The sequence below is a fragment of the Zonotrichia leucophrys genome, chromosome 1A, assembly GCF_028769735.1.
Source record: "Zonotrichia leucophrys gambelii isolate GWCS_2022_RI chromosome 1A, RI_Zleu_2.0, whole genome shotgun sequence".
In the NCBI taxonomy this organism is placed as follows: Eukaryota; Metazoa; Chordata; class Aves; order Passeriformes; family Passerellidae; genus Zonotrichia; species Zonotrichia leucophrys.
This window is the reverse complement of record NC_088170.1, coordinates 69,884,263-69,900,796: the sequence shown is the minus strand read 5'-3', so window position 1 is coordinate 69,900,796 and position 16,534 is coordinate 69,884,263. Positions and strand designations below refer to the sequence as shown.

General features: G+C 46.3%; 1 protein-coding gene across 3 annotated transcripts in view; it reads left to right on the top strand.

Annotated features, from left to right (window-relative positions):
* The window catches only part of PLXNA4 (plexin A4), a 505,817-nt gene that overhangs the window by 259,232 nt on the left and 230,051 nt on the right, over positions 1–16,534 (top strand). Inside the window, exon 5 of one of the 3 annotated variants that reach the window (XM_064703092.1) lies at positions 11,111–11,789. The exons of the other annotated variants lie outside the window; for them this stretch is intronic. Within the exon in view, the coding sequence (XP_064559162.1) occupies positions 11,111–11,143 (33 nt within the window). The 3' untranslated portion in view covers positions 11,144–11,789. Of the gene's footprint in view, positions 1–11,110; positions 11,790–16,534 lie in introns of those variants that run through there. 3 annotated transcript variants of the gene reach the window in all.

The window sequence follows — 16,534 nt, the reverse complement described above, 5'->3', positions numbered from 1 at the left end:
ACAGACACTCCCAGGGGTTGTCTCAAGCCTCTGGGGGAAAGGGCAGTGGGACAGCAACCTTCATTCCCTTACATCATTAAAAATGAAATCTGGAACAAGAGGAACAGTTTGTTTTTCCTCCAGAGACTTCCAAAAACTTATTCTTGCTGGTCCATGGACTACCTGCACTTCCCTGACCATCTCAGCATGAGCAGGTTCATTTTGGGCTTGGCTGTTTCAAAGCACAAGTCAAAGCTGGTGTTTTTAGGGCCCCAAGCCCTGCAGAGAGCTCTTGGCACCTCAGTTAAGGTGTTTAGGGCATGGGTTGGACTTGATGATCTCAAAGGTCTCTTCCAACCTAGCTATTCTGTGAGCTCTGAGCCCCCTGTGATTTATCAATCATCTCCTCCCACCCATCTTTGCCACCCATGGGTGTCTCTGTAAGAGAGGCTGGTGAAAAAGGCAGTGGCTGTTGTTATTTAAAATCTGATATGAGCCTGTGAAACACTCAGCACAACATCAGCCTTTGCCCAAATCTGATTTTATCTGAGGCAGGCAAGTGTGAGTGACAGCGCTGTCATCTCAGCAGTGCAGTCACTACCTGTGTGCTCATGACAGAACACACTTTAGTGCTGGAATAAATTAACATTTGGAGAGCCTCAGTGAGTGGGTGCAGGGGTTTGCCTTTGCTGGAGGCAGGATTATGAAGAGGCTGCCCTTGGGGAGCAAATATCCCACCCACTCTACAAGCCATGAACAGATCTTTTATAAAAGGGTGAAATCTGACTTATCAGAGGTTTTCACTGCCCCCAGTGGTACTGGGGGATCTGTGGAGATGAGGGACAGGGGGGTGATGACTTAACCTGACCTTTTTAAAGATAGACAGTCACCAGGGCTTGTGCTATCCCTGGGGAAGGAGGAGGTATCTCCTTGTTTTGTTTTTTTTTTTCCTCAGTTTGGCCCTCTCTGTGCCTCAGAGATAAGAGTGGTTCTGTTATTACCTGTGTAATTATTAAAAGCTGTTTACATAGAATCATAAAATGATTAAAGTTGGAAAAAGCCTCTAAGAAGATCAAGTCCAACCTTTGACCAAATACTCCTGTGCTCACTGAACCATATCATGAAGTGCCACTTCTGCTTGTGTTTTGGACACTTCTGGAGATGGTGACTCCACCACTGCCTTGGGCCTCTTCTGTGATGGTGTTCACAGGGGTTTTTGGATGAGGGAAGAGATAAGGATCTGACTCCATGTTTCAGAAGGCTGATTTATTATTTTATGATATATATCATATTAAAATTATACTAAAAGAATAGAAGAAAGCCTTCTGATGAAATCCTATCTATGAATAGAATAAGAAGGAATCATAACAAAAGCTTCTGTCTTGGACTCTCTGTCCAAGCCAGCTGACTGTGATTGGCCATTAATTAGAAACAACCACATGAGACCAATCACAGATGCACCTGTTGCATTCCACAGCAGCAGATAACCATTGTTTACATTTTGTTCCTGAGGCCTCTTAGCTTCTCAGAAGGAAAAATCCTAAGGAAAGGAATTTTCATAAAAGATGTCTGCAACACTCTTCCAATGTCAACCAGTGCCTCTTCCAATGCTTAACCACTCTTTCACTGATGAAAGTTTTTCCTAATATCCAACCTGAGCCTCCCCTGGTGCAGCTTGAGGCCATTTGCTCTTCTCCTGGGGGCAGTTACCTGGAGAAGGCACAGACCCCACCTCACCACAACCTCTTTTCAGGGAGTTGTCAGGAGCAATGAGGTCCTCCTGACCCTCCTTTTCTCCAGGCTAAACAGTTCCAGCTCTTTCAGCCACTCCTCACAGGACTCGTGCTCCAGACCTTATGTTTTTTTTCAGACTTGGTTCCACCTCTCACAAGAATGGAAGCGCCTGTGACAAAGCCAATTTCTTCAGCTTGTCCCAGTCTGAACAGCCCAGTTAAAGGACATCCCTTTGACTTGGGATACCTAAAAAAGAGCTGTCACTTTAAATCTGGATTCAAAGGACATCTTTCTCATGCTGCCAAAACAATCCTCTATTTGCGGTCATCTTCTGCATGGGAGAGTTTTCCCCAGTGAACCTGGGAGTCCTTGGTTTGCACATGAGGCTTTTCCTCTGGAGCTGAACTCCCTGGGCTCCAAGGGAGATGGAACCCAGCTCAGCCTTGTGGTCTGTGGCTGAAACAAGCCCTGCCTTGCTGCTCCTCTGGGATCTGAGAGGTGACAAGCAGCATTGCCCACTCAATCAGAGGTGCGATGCTCTGAGGAGCAGAATCAACAGCTTTTCACCATTATCTAGAAATACATATTTTATACAGACAGTGATTGAAGGAGGGAGAGGAGATTTGTCACTGAGACCCAGAGACAGAGCATACAGAGGTCCCATCATTTCCCAGAGGTGTGGACATCTCTGTGCTTTAGGTGTGAATGTGTTTCAAGTCCCTGTTGACAGCCCAGGAAAGGGTTGGTGCACACATGGGAACTGCCAGGATGGATCAGGAGATCATCCCTGTAACTTCAGCCTTCATAAACACTCTAATGGAGCTACAGCCACTATCCCAGCTTGCTCCAAGCCCCATCCAGCCCAACCTTGGACCTTGCAGGCATCCAGGGGCAGCCACAGCTTCTCTGGGCAGCCTGTGCCAGTGCTCATCACCCTCACAGTCAAGAATTTCCTCCTAATATCCCATTTAAAGCCACTCCCTTTGTCTGAAGCCATTCTCCCCCTGTCCAGCAAACATCTCCTCTCCACGTTTCTTATGTCAGTGCCCTGGAGGCTGGGGCTGTTCCTTTCTCCTTTTTCTGTTTCTGGAGTGCAGAGGAGCGCTGTGCCTCACATGCTGATCTCAGGGGATGAGGAGCAGATGGGAAATGCTGGGGGAACAGGAGGGTCTCTGCTGCAGCTTCTCTGCATCCTCCCTGCTCCTCATCACACATGCCTGGGCTTCCTTCCCTCACCTCATCAGCTCTGAATTTCTTTCTCTTCCCAGCTGAGAAACTCCCTGGAACTCCTTGCGGGGATGGAGATAATTCTTCCACCCCTTTCTCATTCTCCCTGCCTTTATCTCTGATTCTTTGCAGCCCTTTCCTCTCATTTCCAGGCTTGCACTTGCTTTTCCAGCCCTCCTGTGTGATCGTGTTCACAGGGGTCTCAGGTTGAGGGAAGAGATGGAGATCTGACTCCATGTTTCAAAAGGCTTAATTTATTATTTTATTATATATATTATATTAAAAGTAAATGATATATTAAAACTATGCTAAAAGAATAGAAGAAAGGATTTCATCAGACAGCTAGCTAAGAATAGAATAGGAAAGAATGATAACAGAGGTCTGTGGCTTGGACTCTGTCCAAGCCAGCTGACTGTGATTGGCCATTAATTAGAAACAACCACATGAGACCAATCCCAGATGCACCTGTTGCATTCCACAGCAGCAGATAATCATTGTTTGCATTTTGTTCCTGAGGCCTCTCAGCTTCTCAGGAGGAAAAATTCTAAAGAAAGGATTTTTCATAAAAGATGTCTGTGACACTCCTGCACTCCTGGCATCCCTGTTTCTCTATCTCCACACTGCTGTCTCCTTTTTCCCTTGCTGCCCAAGTGTTGACACACACAGAGAGCCCAGCTCTGCATGCCAGGAGGTGCAGGATGCTCCCTCACCTGTCCAACCTTTGGAAGGTCACCTCCATCACCCCTAAATAACTCTATTTCTGCAAGTTGGGCTCCTGGATCTCTCCCAGCATTTTACAAAGCTCATACAACACATGGAAGCAACTCCAAGACAGGAATCTCAGCCCTTCCTTTTGATACAGAGGGATCAAAGGGAAGAGCTGGAGGAAATAACCTTAAAGGCTCAAAATCCAGAAAGTAAAGGGAAAGAAGTGTCAACTTCATATTATTTAAATCTCATGGTTTTGAGCTTGCTATTACTTTCGGCTTACTGAAGGTTAGAGAAGAGTGTTCTGCAACCAGGTATTGAGCAACCTTGTGTTACTTATGAGTAACTTTACCCATCCCTGGAAGTGTCCAAGGCCAGGTTGGATGGGGGTGGAGCAACCTGGGATGGTGGAAGGTGTCCCTGCCCATTGCAGAGGTGGAAATGAGTTTTTATTGTCCCTTAAAACCATCCTGTGCTTCAGTATTTGCCTCAAGGAAGGAGATTTTCTGTCCCTCCCTGTGCAGTCAGGTTTGTTCTGTGGGTCAGCTTCACGCTCCAGTGGAAAGCTGTGCTTTTTCCCCTGTAAATTAGCAGAAAGTCACCCACAATCTGTGAATAAATCACATCTGTGCAGTGCTATCATTCCCTAAAACCATTACAGTGTGTCGGAGGTGAGGCTGGTAGGGTCATGCGTAGCAGAAGCAGATGGGTATTTTGGAGGCTCTTTTAAACTTTGCCAGCGAAATATCAAATAAATATGTACTTCAACTAAAGCATGGCAGAAAGCACATTTGGTAAAAATTAAGTAACTGTACTGCAAATCATGTTGACAGGGTCTTTTTGGCCTTTTTGTGTCTGTTTCTCATTAAAATGGGGAAGGCTTATACCTATTTGTCTCCTGAGATTTATTCTTCTCCCCTCAGCCGCTGAGTCACTATCAGCAGCAGAATTATTGTTTGCAAATTAGCTGCCAAAGAGGAGGGGGTGTCTGGCCAGTTTACTTCTGGTTTCATGACCACTGTGATTAAAATCTTGTCTGCTGCTTGTGTAATCGTATCAATTAGTTAAAGCAATCATTAATAACTTTGCTTAATTATGGCTTAATTTCTTCAAATGTGGTCTTTGCACAAGATATCAAGCAGCATTAACTCCTGGGGTTGGAGTGGCTGTTTCTAGGGGATTGTCAGTTTAAGGCTGTCCCCAAAAACACTGGCTCAAGATCACAAGTTTTAAAAATAACTCAAGAGATTTTATTTGTTTGGTTTTTTTTATTTTAACTTGAATTTGTTTGGTTGTGAACCATCAGGTTGTGTGCAGACCATGTTTTTCATCATTGAACCAGATCCACAAATTGCAGAAAGATCTTGTTTGAAAACAGAAAGCTGAGATTATCTCATAGGTGTGACTTTTTAACCTGGGGATTTAAAAGCAGCAGAGACACCCAGAAACTGTAAATTTTGGTGCTGTTGTTGCAGATTTCTGTTATTCTGCTGTTTTGGGATGTTGATTTAGAAGGGGCTGTGTAAGATGACCACTGTGCACATCCACTCTTTGGAGGTGCTCAGGTCTTCTGCAGGCCTTCACTACTCAACTTCTGGAAGGTCATTGGCAGCATCATCTCTTCCCTGGATTAATTATCAGGCAGTTAGGAAGAAATTCTTGCCTGTGAGGGTGGCAGGCCCTGGCCCAGGGTGCCCAGAGAAGCTGTGGCTGTCCTGGATCCCTGGAAGTGTTGGATGGGGCTTGGAGCACCCTGGGATGGTGGATGGTTTCCCTGGTGGAACTGGATGATCTTAAAGGTCCCTTCCAACCCAAACCATTCCATGATCGCATAACTGGCTGTTCCTAAACCAGTCTGGCATCCTACATAAGATCGGGGCCACCAGAGCTTCTAAGGCACCCAAAACTTGGTTGAATTCACCATTCCATGATTCCATAACTGGCTGTTTCTAAACCAAACTGATATCCTACATAAGATTAGGGCCACCAGAGCTTCTAAGGCACCCAAAAATGTGTCATGTTCCTCTCCCTCTAAATCCTCCAAAGCAGAGGACTCCAAACCACCCATTTCCTTGCCAGCTGTCCCACTCTTGGGCAGCCCTGCACAAAATTGATAGGCAAGAGCAGTTCCTAGAGTTCACTCAATGCCTCATAAGCAATGAGTGTAATCCCAGTTGGCAGCAAAGGCAACTTTTGTTCTCTTTGATTGTTCTTTGCTGCCCCTGGAACACTCCTCATTACCCTCAGCAATATCAGAGGCTGAACTCCGCTCTCCCTCGCATTTGCTTTCACCTAATTAAGGGCTTGTTAAATAAGGTCAGATGCCCTCTGAGAAATGGCTGAATAGATGGAAAATCCCGCATGGATGCTCAGCTATGGATGGAAAAGACACTGTGTGAGTGCCTGTGTTTCTCAGCCAAGAAGGATAAAAGTGATTTGGCCCACTGGCAAAAACAGCAGTGCATTGTGCTGCTGACTCTTTTGAAATTATTCTTTATCAGCAAAAGGCAAATTATTGCAAAAAGTCATAATTTAGCTTGATTTTAACTCATTTGCTGCTTTCATGTGGGTGTTTTGGAGTAAGCTGGGATAATTCAGGGAGTAGGGAGTCCCTTAACCTCCTGCTGGGTTGGTTGTGTGTTCCAGAAGGGATGTGAATAACTGAGAAAGCTGAGCAGGAGAGGAACAGATTTGAGGTCTTGGAGGTGTCCCAAATGCATCATTCATGGCAAGGGAAGAAATCCCACTTGGGGCTGTCTCCATCCCATGAGATACACAGGCAGCTGGAATTCCAGCTCTCACTTTTCCACAACCTTGGGTTTTCCACACTTGAACTAAGCTCTTTTTGTGCTTTGGAAAGGCTTTCATGAGCCAGTTGATGCTGTCTTCAAGTGTCTCACTTTGCCCTAAAACCAGGACTCTGCAAAGTGCACTGGGAATGAGGAAAGGCTGGGAGAAAGTCCAGGATTTGGGAGACCTTGAATCCTTCCCTGCCTTGCTCACAGACTCCTGGCACTCTCAGACACACGATATGATTTTTGGGGTCGGACTTGGCGATCCTTCTGACCCAGGATATTTAGGAATTTATGATTCACTGACAGTTGAGGGCAACAAGGCTGAGAGGGGCTGGGACACAAACGCTGAGGGAGCCCTGAGGGAGCTGGGGGTGCTCAGCCTGCAGGAAAGGAGACTCAGGGTGCCCCCAGCACTCCCACAGCCCCTGAAAGGTGCCTGTGCCCAGCTGCCCTTGGGCTCTGGCTCCAGCAGCACTGGCACAGCCAGAGCACACAGCCTGAGCTGTGCCAAGGGAAATCCAGCTTGGAGAGCAGCAAAAAGCTTTTCCAGCAAGGGGAAGAAAGTTCTGCAATGGCTGCCCGGGGAGGGGGTGCAGTCGCCATCCCTGGGTGTGTTTAACCAGCCTGGAGGTGGCACTGGGTGCCAGGGGCTGGGCTGGGCTCCATGGCCTTGAAGGGCTCTCCAACCCAGGGATTCTGGGAATTCTGTGATTCTGTGCCATCAGTGGTGGGCAAACCTCTGGAACTCCCTGTGCCCTGAAGGTACAGAAGATATTTCCAAGATCAGGACCTCTTTTGGAACTCACTGTAGCATCTGCCACTGACCATTGAAAACTCAGCTGTCCTCCTGACCTGTGCCCATGCCCTGATGAGAGGTGGAAAGCTCTGATGGTTCCCAAAGGTCACAAGGACTTTTGCTTTGCCACCATCAGATGTCCAGTCTGAGCTTTGCTGTGCATCAGAGGGAGAAATGCTCATCAGAAAACAATTTGTAGCCACCCTGTCCTCTAAGTGTCATGAGCTAAATCTTCCTTGATCCCATCTAGAGGAACCTTGAGGAGCCAAATCTGTGTGGAGAGGACCAGCAGGGAGCAGTTTGACAGTTGCTCACTGGAGGGAAGGGAACCTGCACAAAATGCAGGTGGGGATCCCTTTGCTTTGTGCTTGGCCTTGCTGATCCATGCCAGAACCATCCCAGAGAAATCACCTCCCTACAAGCACATTGCATTAATCACTGGGACCAGCTGTGGGGGAGGATCTGCAGCTGCTGCAGGACTTTGGGTTCGTGGATCTTGGTCGTGGGCAGAGTCTAAACCCTCCCTGCTGGCAGGACATGAATCCCTCTAACTCTGGGTTGTCGCAGACATCTTTTCATGAAAAATCTTTTCTTTCAGATTTTTCCTCCTGAGAAGCTGAGAGGCCTCAGGAACAAAATGTAAACATCGATTATCAGCTGCTGTGGAATGCAACAGGTGGATCTGTGATTGGCCCATCTTGGATGTTTGTAATTAATGGCCAATCACAGCCAGCTGGCTTGGACTCTCTGTCCGAGCCACAAACCTTTGTTATCATTCTTTCCTATTCTATTCTTAGCTAGCCTTCTGATGAAATCCTTTCTTCTATTCTTTTAGTATAGTTTTAATGTAATATATATCATAAAATAATAAATCAGCCTTCTGAAGCATGGAGTCAGATCCTCATCTCTTCCCTCATCCTCACACCCCTGTGAACACCGTCACACTGGGTCAGGGCACTGCTGGTGAAATTTTGCATCTGATGAGCAGAGGGGCCAAGTGACACATCCTTGGTTGTGCCTGTGGCAGAGCAGCAGGGCTGAGTCTCTGGGTCCCCCTGGGCCAGGATTTGGGTGCATTTAGCCCACATTAACACAATTTATTGCCTGTCGCACTAAAAGACCTGTGTTCAGACACAGTGGTGGCATATTTGTGCCTGAACTCTCCAGTTGTACCCTGCTCTGCGTGTTCAATATTTGAGGGTAGAACCACAGCTTTCCCAGTGCCATCTGCGGATCTGCATTTGGCTCGAGCTGCAGCCTGAACTAATGTCAGCATCCATCTCTCAGCCTGCCAAAAAAGCCATGTCTCCATGCCAGGATAGCTCCTCCACAGGCTGCTCAAAGAAGCAGCACAGGAGCTGGAGGATTCCCAGAGGGTTCTGAGGGTGCTGTGGTATTTAGAGATTGGTTTAATTTATCGTTGGGATTCCTTGCCTTAAGGTGGGGGGAAACACCTGCAGGGCTTTGCCTGCTGTCAGGACGTGAGGAATGGGTCTCCTTCCTCCTGCACCTTGTTTTTAGGTTTTAATTATTCCCTCTAGTTCATGGGGTCTGCTGACAGCTTTGCACAGGAGACAGAAAACAATGAAGGGTGGAGGAAGGAGTGAGCAATGCCCAGAAATGCAAAAAAACACTTTCAGAGTCACTCGCTGGGTGAGGAGAGCAGGGACTATTGATCCTGGGGTGGGAAGCCATGGAGATGTGTCCCCTGGGGCACAGTGCTGCCCAGCACATGGCCTGGGGGTCACCTGGCACTATTGATTGTGCTGCTGCTCCTCTGTGCAGTCACACACAGGCTGCTCACTGCAGCTGTTCTGGGAGAAAGAAGGTGGAGATGTGGAGCTTAATGCTTCTCTCTCATGTTTTAAACAAAAAAAAACCCCATCCCATTCTCTTCTTCCTGAGTCCTGTCAGCCTGGTAGGTTGTGTTTTCAGCTAGGAATAGGTCAGTGTATTAAGGGCAGCTCAAGGAATTGAGCTGGAAATCTGAAAATCTCCCTCCATCCCTTCCCCCAGCCCCTGACCCTGTAACAGACCCAGGACAAGGGGAGAAGAAAGAGGAAACCTAAGAAGTTGGTGATTACATGTGAAGCCTGGCAGATGTGTAATCCTGGGCTCCATTAAACATCTGTCTGCTCCAATCTCCCTGACAGCCAGGTCCCCTCCTCTGCTGCCCTTGCAGGTCACCCAGGGGCAGGGGTTGTTAATCACCATCCTCTGCTCTGGGGTTCCACAGCCCAGCCAGAGCTCCCAGGGAGGGGGATTTGGGCAGGACAATGACCAAATTGGCTCAGAGCTACAGGCACATCCACAGATCTTGGGGTGGAGCTTTTCCATCTAACACATCCTTGAGTGCTTTCCCAGATCCTGTGATGCCTCAGGTTTTGGGTTTTATATTTTTCACATTCTATGTACTTTATTGTGTGGGTCTGGGCTTTATATTATGGGATGGTGAGCTCTGTGCACAGAGCAGGGAGACAAAACAATTCCTGCTCCAGCTGGGCACCAAGGACAAATGCCCCAAATCTCAGCCCAGGAGCACAAACCCTGTGGGCTGCAGACAGAAAAACAGGCAGGGTGGGACTGCCTGGGCTGAAGCTGGAATGGGACAATGAACTGCAAGGTGCAAATGGAGCAGAACTGATCCCAGGGAGAGACCCCGGGAGCGCTCGTGCATTTTGGGGCCGTTTTGGTTCATCTTGGGTGCAGCCCTGGCTGGGCTCTGGTGCTGCCCAAGGTGCATCCATGGAGGAGATCCTTTCAATAAATCCCTGCTTTATTCTGGAACTCTGCCCAGCCTCTGCTCTCGCTCAGCCTTTAGAAGGCATAAGGTGCCCAGTGCCTGTCTGGGACCATTCTCTTAATTATTGTATTTTAAACATTTTTTCAAAGTTCTTTCCATTTCAGGCTCATGTGTCTTATTACTTTCATTGAGGCAAGTATTTGCTCTCGTGGGGCATTTCCTTGCACCATAAGTGCACAGAGTTATCATTTTCTAATGCATTTTCTATTTTTCATGTGATATCCCTGAACTCCTAAGCACACTCCCTGTTAGTGGATTAATAGGAATTTCATTGTAAGACTCAGGGAGAATTTTTTTCAGTGCTCCAGAGTTTGCTGTGTCTTCTGCACTCATGACTTTGAGTCTTTCTTGCTGTAAGGCCCCTGCTAAATATCTTTCATCACTTTATATTACTTGATACAGTCATTATCATCATATGTAGTAGGAACTGGAAAATGAAATCCATTCCAGAACCTGCCCTTGAAAGGCAAACTGGCTTTTATGTTCTTTTCTATTAAAAAAACCCTTTAAAGTCATACTGTAATGTTATTTTTTCCCTATTTTTTCAGGGTTTGGATTTTTTTTCCTGTGTCTTGTGATTTTCCATTTTGTGATTGGAGACAAGAGTACTCAGCTACCCTGAAAATTATTTTCTTGTTTTATTTCCTAACTGGGTGAAGAAATAATGGGAATACTTGAGACCTAAATTAGTCTGTCTTGCTTTGTTGTTTGGTTTTGGATTTTTTTGTTTGTTTTTTGTTTTTTTCTTTGGGAAGATATTCAGAACCAGCAATCTGAGCACTTGGTCAATACTCTGCTGTATTTTAGTTTGTAGTGTAAACTTGGCTTTCATTTGTGGTTAGGAAGATTTGAGGGGACAGCAAAATCAAATAAAAAGTTGTGTGGATGAATCAGTGGCTGTTTGCACACAGAAAAGGGAATTCCTCTGCCAAATGTCCCTCATGTCATTGCCGGGAAAAAGGCTGTGATAAGATTTTTTTAAATAATGGAATTTTTTGAAATAATGGTCCTTAAACTTTTAGTTTTACTGTCTCATCCCAACTGCAGCATTTCTCACATCATTCCTAGGAATCCTTTCCTTCAGTTCACCTCCTGAATTAACTTCTTTTCCTACATAAACACCTGCTCTTGTATCCCTCCTCTGAGAGCCTGGATCCACGGATGCCTTCATGAAGGATTTATAACTTGCAAAGCCCTTTGGATTTCTGGAGGATGAAAGACAGTGTTTGTACAAGATCCCTGCCCTCGTGACATAATTTGGGAAGCTTTCCCTGGAAGGAACCTTCCAAGCACTTGTGAGTTCACGTGTCAGTAGTTTCTGCCCCTAGGAGGAAAGGTAACCCAAGCATCACACCAGGAATGTGTTTTGATGGAGCATGGACCCCAGGGTGATTCACATAATTAATGCTGGATTCATGGAGCACTGGAAAGAGGGAGATGTTTGCACTGACCTGGGCTCCATCAGGACAAAGCTTCCTTTATTCCCACAAGTTATAACTTTGTTTTATTCTACTTTTTGGTTAAATGCAATAAAACAGTGAACAGTTTTAGTACCTTGTGTCTCTATACCTCAGCTTTCTTCTCTCCCCCAAAAAAGGATAACCCCATTCAAATTAATAGGGAATAAACCCAAGCCATCCCTGGACTCTGTGAGGTTTCCTCCTCCTCTCCAAGAGCATTATCTCCTGCTGAAACTTAATTCACATAATTAATGCTGGATTCACATAGCACTGGAAAGAGGGAGATGTTTGCACTGACCTGGGCTCCATCAGGACAAAGATTCCTTTATTCCCACAAGTTATATTCCACTTTTATTCCCTTGTTTTATTCCACTTTTTGGTTAAATGCAATAAAACAGTGAACAGTTTTACTGCCTTGTTCCTCTATATCTCAGCTTCCTTCCTTTCCCCAAGTTCAAATTAATAGGGAATAAACCCAAGCCATCCCTGGACCCTGGCAGGTTTCCTCCTCCTCTCCAAGAGCATTATCTCCTGCTGAAACTTTCACCTCAGGCCATGAACTGGCAGCTTGGCCATTAGGACCCCCTTGGCAGTGACTGATGGTGGGGATCTCTTTTGCTGTGGAAAATGTGGAACTGATTGTGTGGGCGACCCCGCTTGACCTGGGCAATTCTGCATTTAACCTGGCTTTAGACATAATAAACTGGAGTAATTAGCAAGGAAATTCAGTGGTGACACTTGTAATTGATTGGAAATGCCAGTCCCCGGTGAGAGCAGAGCTGTGGTGAGGGCTGTACTGGGAAGGGGTGGTGGGGATGCTGTCAGGAGGCAGGAAAATGCAGGCAAGGAATGTGGAGCCTGCTGGAGGTTTGCTTTTCTTTCCAGCTAATGGCCTTGGTGAATGCACTATCCATCACTAATTACTGATCCCTCCACTCAGCACTTTCCCAAGGTTGAGCTCACACCTCTGGGAAAATCCACCTCAGTCTCTGCACAGCCCATCTCAACTGTGGGCTTGCAAAGAGAAAAAACACCTTTTGTGCTGCTCATCTGAAAATCCAGCAGTTTGTGGCCCACCAAGGAGGCAAGGATGGGGCTTTTTTGGGAGAACATTTATTTCATATCATAGATTGATGGTCTCTTATCTCTTCTGTCAATGTGGATCTGTTATCCCTTCCCGGGCTTTGTGCTTCCAGATTGATGACAGCTGAAAAATAAAATATTTAAATTAATTTCTCTTTTAGAATTGTGTTTAAAAGTGGGAATTTTGCTGTCCTGGCTCATGGCAAGGCCTCAGGACTGTGTTGGAGAAAGGTACCTGTGGCATGGGAGCAGGAATGGCCTGGGAGTGACTCCCAGACAGTCTTGGACGTGGTTCAGGGATGACCACAGCAAGTGACAGTTCCTGAGAGGCATTTTGGCTGCAGCTGCTCTATTTGCAGGCTAAGGGAGCCAAATGAGGTGTAATTCTGATGTTCTGCATTCACTGGCCTCAGGAGCAGAGTGAGGCAGGCACATGAAACTTCCCAGTGCAGACAAAACTGTCCAGAATGGTATTTGCTGGGAAAGGCCCTGATGGAGGCAGGAATGATGAATCTGACTCCATGTTCTCAGAAGGCTAATTTATTATTTTATGATACTGTGTTATATCAAAGAATGCTAAACTATACTAAAGAATACAGAAAAGATATTTAATGCTAAAAAGATAATACTGAAAAATTGTGACTCTTTCCACAGTCCTAACACAGCTTGGCCATGATTGGCCAAAGAGTGAAAACAACTCACACCAGAATCCAATGAAACAATCTCCTGTGGATAAACAATCTCCAAACACATTCCACATGAGCAAAACACAGGAGAAGCAAATGAGATAAGAATTGTTTTCCTTCACTCTGAGGCTTCTCAGCTTCCCAGGAGGAAAATCCTATGTGAAGGGATTTTCCCAGAGAATGTGAATGCCACAGTACAGGGCTGTGTGATTTGTGTAGGAGGGTACAGGGTCTCTGCTATTCTAGTGCTTAAAGAGAGCTTATAAAAAAAGAGGAAGAATTATTATTTACATGGACAGGAAGTGATAGGACAAGGGGACGATGGTTTTAAATTAAAAAAAAGAAGGATTTTATTTAGATAATGGGAAGGAATTCTTGCCTGTGAGGGTGGGCAGGCCCTGGCACAGGGTGCCCCGAGCAGCTGTGGCTGCCCCTGGATCCCTGGAAGTGTCCATGGCCAGGTTGGATGGGGCTTGGAGTAGCCTGGGATAGTGGAAGTTGTCCCTGCTCATGGCAGGAGTTGGAATTAAATGATCTTCAAGATCCTTTCCAACCCATTCCATGATTCTGTGATACTTCACAGGACAGGAGCCATTGCAAGGTGTCAAGCATTTAGTGTTTTTTTCCCTTGTGGTGCTAATTAAACATTTAAAATCTTGATGAAGAGCTTCCTATAAACAGGAGTAAAAGAGAAAAGTGGGTCCCTGTTTGGGGAAAGCTGAAGCAGCCTTGGGAAGGAGATATATCAACCAAATCTTATAGAAAAAGGTGAGAAAATAAAATGTGGGGGTCATTGGCCTCTTTTATCTCATAACAGGGACACAGCCCCAGAGGTTACAGCTGTTACACCATGAGAAATCTCCATTTGCTGAGGTTTTTTTCTTCAAGGATTGGTTTTGTTGAGGTGCACCCTCCTCCCACCAACAGGAACCTCTGGAAACCAATCCTGGGCTTGGGGAACACTTTCCTGTGCTGGATCAATAAATAAAAAGGGAAAAGGCAATACAGTGACACCACCATATGCACTGAAGCATCCCGTGGAGATTGTGGAGTCTCCAAACAAACATTAGATGTGTAAACAGTGGAACAGCATTCCTTCACTGCAGACCCACTTATTGCCTTCCTGATGATTTATTTTCATTAATTTTCATAGCTAAACAGACAAAAGTGCTTGTGGCAAACATCCCTGCTCCCACACAACTCAACATCCCCCCTTCCTCTTTTCCAGTTTTTCTTTTTCAGCTGACAGCCAATCCAGCTGCTGCTTCTTTGCGGCACAAAGTTTGCACAGCCCAAAATTTGCAGGGACTCCTTTCCCCAGTCTTCAGTGCTCTGACACTTTTGGGATGTTATTCTCTCTCCTTAGAGGAGTGGTAATGGTGAAGATGCAAAAAAAAACCCTTTAAATACTGAAGTATTTGTGTCTGATGGGTATTTTTGTGTTTGTAGCCTTTTGTTTGCTTCCTCCTGCGCAGTTTGGAAGCAAGGAGGATTCACACCTGACAACTGCACTTTGGAATAATTTTTTTCTTAAATCGGACTATTTGTAGGTTTAGGCATTGGCAATTTTACCCCAATCCTGGAAAAAGAGAAAAAAGCAATTTTACTGGGTGCTGGGATGTGGCACTGGGTGCCAGGGGCTGGGCTGGACTCCATGGCCTTGAAGGTCTCTCCCAGCCTGGTCATTCTATGAATTCTGTGAAATTCTGTGATTCTTTGATCCTAGAAATTCTGTGCAATGCTTTTCCTGGCACCATGGCAGGTCCCACAGGCAGTCACAGGCACAGAGAGCTCAGCTGGTGTTGCCAAACCACAAAGATTCCAGAGGATGGAGAATTTTGTCCACAGCAAATGTGGAGAAAACCAGGTTTCTAAACAAATCTGGAGTCTCCTCCACCTGTATTGGCAAGTCTGTTTCCTGTTTGATGGGGAAGATTCAGATTTAGCACACAGCACCCTGTGGATGTACCTCAGACTGGGTGCCAGTGGCTGCCTGAGCTGAGACTGGGCTGGACTTGATGCTCTTGAAGGTCTCTCCCAACCTGGCCATTCTGTGAATTCTGTGAAAGTCCTGTCACAGAGGCATTACCTGGCACTTTTAGACATTTCTATATCCAAACCCAGCGAGATCACCTTATCTGCCAGGGAAGCATGGCTGGGCTGGAAGGCAGCCTGGGCCTGGCAGGGCACGGCACCATTCCAGTAATGCATCCACAGATGGGAGGCTGCCCAGGGGCTCTGGGGATAATGGAGTGCCTGGGCTAATAAAATTAACCTGGCATTCACAGCCTGAGTGGGGAGGAGGGGAACTGTCCCTTTCAGTCTTCCCAATCATCCCCTGACATCTCATTCCAGCCCAGGAAGGGAAGGAGGCAAGGGGGAGCCTTGCAGCAGAGTGAAAATGTGCTGCTGTGTTGGAGTCTTATTTTATAATTAAATAACTAAATGTGGCCTGCAATTGGGACTTTTAAATCTAATTACACAAAACCACCCAAACCCATGAAGAAGAAGGTAAAGAAGAAGGACCAGCCCAAAACCCAAAACCTCCATCTTGTTCTATATCTATTCCTGCATTCTAAACCCTCAAACTCTGGGTTTCCTACCCTGTGATATCACACACTTCTCTTCAAACTGCACACCCACAATCCCAGTTCCATCATTCCATTCTGGAAGCTTCTCCAGGCCTCAGGTCAGTGCAGGGTTCTCTTGGGGGTCACAGAAATCTCAAATTCTCAGCTCCCAGGATTCCAACACTGCTGCAGTGAAAAACCAAAGGGGGCTGGGCTGTGGTGGCTCCAGCTGGGTGACAATGCCAGCACAGGCTTGGGGAGCCCTGAGCCACCATCACTTGGCAATACATTTGTCACTCCAGCTCCCGACAGCAAATGAGGCTGATTTAATTAACCCAGGGAGCCCTGCTGGCCTTGTCTGTGAGAGCTCAGGACAGCAGGACGTGGATGAGGGGAGGCAGGGAGAGGAGGGAGAGGGGAAGAGGGCAAAGACACGAGGCTGGTGGAGCGTCAGGAGCCATCTCAAAGCACTTTGCTTCTCGCCACTGAAAGCCCTTCACAATTAGTCTTGATGTGATTTACATTTACTTTAAGGCATCTGCATAATGGGATGTAATGCGCAGGAAATGCAGTCATGAGCTCCTGAAAGCTTTTTGGGGACTCACAATTCCTGCAGAGCATGAAATCTCCCTTTTCCCTGCAGCTAGAATTAAGTCTGGCCTTTACAGAGAGTGTGCTCATGGGCTAAAATGC